This window comes from Lolium perenne, chromosome 3 (genome assembly GCF_019359855.2).
Source record: "Lolium perenne isolate Kyuss_39 chromosome 3, Kyuss_2.0, whole genome shotgun sequence".
Classification (NCBI taxonomy): Eukaryota; Viridiplantae; Streptophyta; class Magnoliopsida; order Poales; family Poaceae; genus Lolium; species Lolium perenne.
The window spans coordinates 353,716,570-353,720,972 of NC_067246.2; the positions used below are offsets into that span (position 1 = coordinate 353,716,570).

Sequence of the window (4,403 nt, forward strand, 5' to 3'; positions counted from 1 at the left end):
ATCTTCCTCCAATCCGGACGAAAATTTCGCCGGATTTGGGCGTGGGGAGCGCCAACGAGTGGGGATGCTCTTACATCTGTTAGCTCATGAAGAAAGCAGTTCATCTTAAGATTTTAACCTTTTGTTTTTATCAACGCAAAACATCACAAATAGCCTTCCAGATCCACTCTGGAGTAGACGTTCTAAAGCAAATCAAAACGAAGTGCTGAGGAGCGAGCATGTGTGCCGCAATATTACACTGACAGAAAACATGAGAAAACGAGACTGCAGCCAAAGCTGGACGTCACGAACTTTCACATCCTGCCCTGCACAACCACACCAATGTTAACCTTTTCTGAACCTTCTTCTGTGAGTTGCAACGATTCAATAGATAGACCCACAGTAAATAAACCACCAATGTAAAGTTTACAAAAAAGAGCAGAATCAGCATTTTCTTCTGAACTGTTACTGGTACAACCAAACGATCAGTGACATAGTATTGGTATCATACAAGGATTTTAGCAGCAGCTTAGTGCCAACTAAAGCGGATGTTCTATCTGTTTACAAGAAAATGTGATGCCCTGGTTACAGTTCCATATGATCATGCCACAGATCCTGCGTCGCTCGACGATTCTACTTATTCAAGACGCTCCATCTGTCGAAAATGAAATCAAAGTTAAAAGTTGGCAAAATAACCCATGCACTATGTTCAGTCCACAAGGCTTTCCTTGTGGTAAACATGAACAAATTGTTGTGACATTTTTCACCTGGTACAGAATTCTACATACTTAATCTAGCAAAGCCAGCTGCTATATACTACAACAAGTAAATATAATGATTCAACTATTGCTAATTTGAGCATTTGATCATAACTAAGGGTATGCAAAAATTGAAACCACTCAAATTGCGGAAACCAGCTAGTTATTCCTTAATTCATTTTCTCACACATTTCCAATCTAGACTCCGGTGTTAGTACACAATTTTGAAGTAGCGGAAAATGGCCAAACCAGCCAAACCGTTTTTGCACGGGCTTATCATAACATGGAGACGTATGTAAGCAGAGTACCTTCCACAGGCCATCATTTAAATAGTGCATGTTGTCAACTCCAATTCCTTTGTTGATGGTGCTTCTGCAAAAGTTTCAGAATTTCAGGAGCAGCATTAGCCACAGCCAAATGCTCGACAAAATGATACTAACAAAAAATGTACAGGGTTGTAATACTACGGAAAAGCTCATGTTTATCAGTATATCTGCGTAAGGTTCTATATTGAGATATAGTTTGTAGGCACTACCGTAAATAACAAAAGTTACATAATACTAATAAGGCCACCACAAGTGTATATCAACCATATGGAAATATTAGGACAGAACCTGACTGAAACTTCAAAACAGATAGAAGCAAGCATGCCAGCAAGGTCTACGCTTCACAAGTATAATTTAGAGTTTCAGATGCATCGGTACTGACTAATCCTTCAAGAGAGCTTACATGTCTTTCGCTGACATCTTTGTAAATCCAATCGCCAACGCGTGCTGTTTGCCTTCAGCCATTATAGCCTGACAATTACAATTTCCAAGAGCTAAAATTAGTGGGCATGCTCAGGGGAGGTAAAGCTGTTTCATCACTTTAATGCGTATCCGGATGCATAAGTAGTATCAAATAAATACCATACCATGAACTAATAAAAATAACATTTTAGTGTGTAAACTAATCTGGAGACAGCCAATTAAGCCGCATGAAATAAAAACAATAGTGCAGTAAATATAGAATTGTCATGTTGCTACATGACGTCTACTTCATTCATGCTGCATCTATAAAACAATAAAAAGTATTCTACCACTGGTGTTTCCTCATCGACTTCATTGTCCAACGCACCACCAGGCGATGTCAGTCCAGGGCACATAATGTTGGCACCAGAGAGAACAAACTTGATAGCACCTCTGTCCACTTGGAATTTCTTCATGATCTCGGGATCTAATGAAATGTAAGTATAAGTTAGCATAAGGGGGACATCTTGAATGTGGATTTTTGCCAACTACATACACTTTTTTTTGGAAAAAATCATGTATGTACATGTTATAGAACGACCACTTGCAAAAATTTGTGCACAAATTACTATGGGTTATTCAGAAAAGACAAGGAATGAACTGTCAATATTTTTCTTTCTTGATAATTTGCATTTACAGCTCGTATAATTTCCATTCTTGTTGACATTCTTCAACAGGTAAAATGTTTACACCGATAGTGCTGTATTCTGTAATACATAGGCACGCCCAAATATATATAACATACAAATTCGATACACAGTGATGTAGACATAGGGGGGAAGGGATGCAGGGAGAAGAAAATTACACTGATGAAGAAGCCGCAGGGTCGGCATGTACGGGCCATCACGGATGTTGAAGAAGAGAGGGACATTATTGACCACCACAAGATTCAGATGGTTTTGGCTAGGGAAAGAAACGAACTGCATTAGCGCATCAGAAAGACCAAACTCTTGCAACAAATAAAAGCCAAAATAGCCTTTGCTTATCGATCTAGTCTACGAATAGCTACATGTACATTCGGAGTTTTGAATTAGAAAGCACTGAGAATCAAGTGTGTCAAGAGCAGAACGCAATGTAACTCTTGTTATGTTAAGAGCATGACACAAACATAAAGGCAGGCAGGCTACTAAGCGTGTTTAATCGAGAGAGATAATTCATTTGATAGACTGATACCAAGCAAGTAGAACCAGAAACAATTGGGCTACTAACCATTTAACCACAATCATCGGTGACTTCTTCGGAAGCATGTCCTCTAGCAAAGGCTCAAGGAGAGGGTACTGCAATAAGCTTAATCTCAGTATATCTGAAGGGAAGAGAGACCAGACCAGAGTCTGAAACTGAAACAAAGGAGAAATTGAGGGGTATGCGGATCATTTCGACATGGACCTCCTCCGCGATGCTCTGCCGGATCCTCCGCTGTACAGACGCCTTGACCTGATTCTGCCCGGATATGTCTTCCGAAGAAAATCTGTGGATAAAAAGAGAGAGAGAGAGAGAGAGAGCAATCTTTTGTCATTGTAACAAACCTTGTACAGAATGCAGTGACCAATTTCAATGGCTGCCGATGAGGGGTAGGACTAGGAGAGCGGATGCCTACAATTAATCATTCACCAAGAATATATCTTTCGTCTACCCGCAAAAAAAAGAATATATCTTTCGTCTACCCGCAAAAAAAAGAATATATCTTTCGTCCCTCCGATTTCAGTACTAGTAAATTCTCTCAAAACGCTGAAGCAAAACCCGTACTACTACTACTACTAGTACACCGATCTCTGATCTCCCAAGAACTCGATGAATCTGACGCGTCAAAAAAGGAAGAGAAACGGATCGCGGTCTCGGCACGAGTGGCGAGTTTGGGCGGCGCAAATAGTTGTAACGGATCTAGTTATGAGTGGAGGAATCAGCGTGGGGGATTGGGAAGAAGGGGAGATTGGGACTCACTTCTTGAACATGGCGCCGGAGCTCGGGGCGGACGGGTACCTGGGCGTCGGGGCGGACGGGCGGACGGAGGGTCGGCCTCTGAGCAGGGAACCCTGGTGTAGAGGAAGGTGGGCGGCGGCGGCGGCGGCGGCGGGAGGGTGGAGTGGCCGGATGGAAAAGGAACAGGGTGCTGCTGTGCTCTCTGATTAGAATACGTTTCTCCTATATATTCTGGTGACGTGGCCTGTATCGGCTGCCAGCGTGGACTTCTATATCTGACATCTATCTATACCTAATAATAAAGAAAATAAGGTTTTTTGTTCGTCTGTTTTTTGATACCCCTGATTTTTATTGATATTACAACAGATGCCACCGGTAAATAATAACGGTTCGGATGCGTTCCTCCCGTTCCTCCCCTTCCGGCTGCCCGTCCTTGCCGCACCTGTCTACAATCAGACTTCCGAGGACCGTGATCGAGTCAAACAAGAAGAAATCGATTCGATTACCTAGATATAAATCACAGCAACGAAAATCACAGCAGTAACGTTAGACTCAACAGGGCCAGGGAAACTAGATCGAGTGGCCTGAAGACCTGTCTGATCTTGCTCATGGCCGAAAAGAGCACCACGACAACCAAATCGAGCGCTCCGGCAACCGGATCAAGCACCTGACGGCCAGATCAAGCTCTTGATTTGATTTGTGTTCATCTTCCTGCCCTTTTCGTGATTTGGTTCCTGGTTGTGGTAGCCGGCATAGCGCCTCCGGGAGGGCGTGTGTGACTTGCCCTGCTCCAGCTTATGCCGGCCCACCATGTGAAAATCTACTTTGGGCGATCATCCCGCTGGACATCCTCACACGATGTTCACCAGAGGAGGCAACCTTGCGCTCTATCGGCAAGTCCAACTGCCAATTAATTTACGGTGCCAACAAGAAATTTGATGAGGGAGGAAGATCTAGA

At 43.0% G+C, this 4,403-nt stretch overlaps 1 protein-coding gene across 1 annotated transcript; it reads right to left on the reverse strand.

Moving 5' to 3' along the window:
- Positions 1 to 367: 367 nt before the first annotated feature.
- Positions 368 to 3,658, reverse strand: LOC127346206 (uncharacterized). Its single transcript, XM_051372762.2, has 8 exons — positions 3,467 to 3,658; positions 2,912 to 2,993; positions 2,735 to 2,802; positions 2,331 to 2,428; positions 1,816 to 1,952; positions 1,467 to 1,534; positions 1,046 to 1,109; positions 368 to 634 (listed from the first exon to the last, which is right to left on the reverse strand). Exons 1-8 carry the CDS (start codon positions 3,475 to 3,477, stop codon positions 617 to 619), a joined length of 546 nt encoding a protein of 181 aa, XP_051228722.1. The 5' UTR covers positions 3,478 to 3,658; the 3' UTR covers positions 368 to 616.
- Positions 3,659 to 4,403: the final 745 nt, after the last annotated feature.

What these genes read in the sequence shown, in the direction of transcription:
- LOC127346206 (XM_051372762.2), bottom strand. An exon ending in TCGATGAGGAAACACCAGTG is followed by an intron (nt 1,535 to 1,815) that starts GTAGAATACTTT and finishes TGTAATTGTCAG; the next exon opens with GCTATAATGGCTGAAGGCAA. An exon ending in AAGATGTCAGCGAAAGACAT is followed by an intron (nt 1,110 to 1,466) that starts GTAAGCTCTCTT and finishes AAACTTTTGCAG; the next exon opens with AAGCACCATCAACAAAGGAA.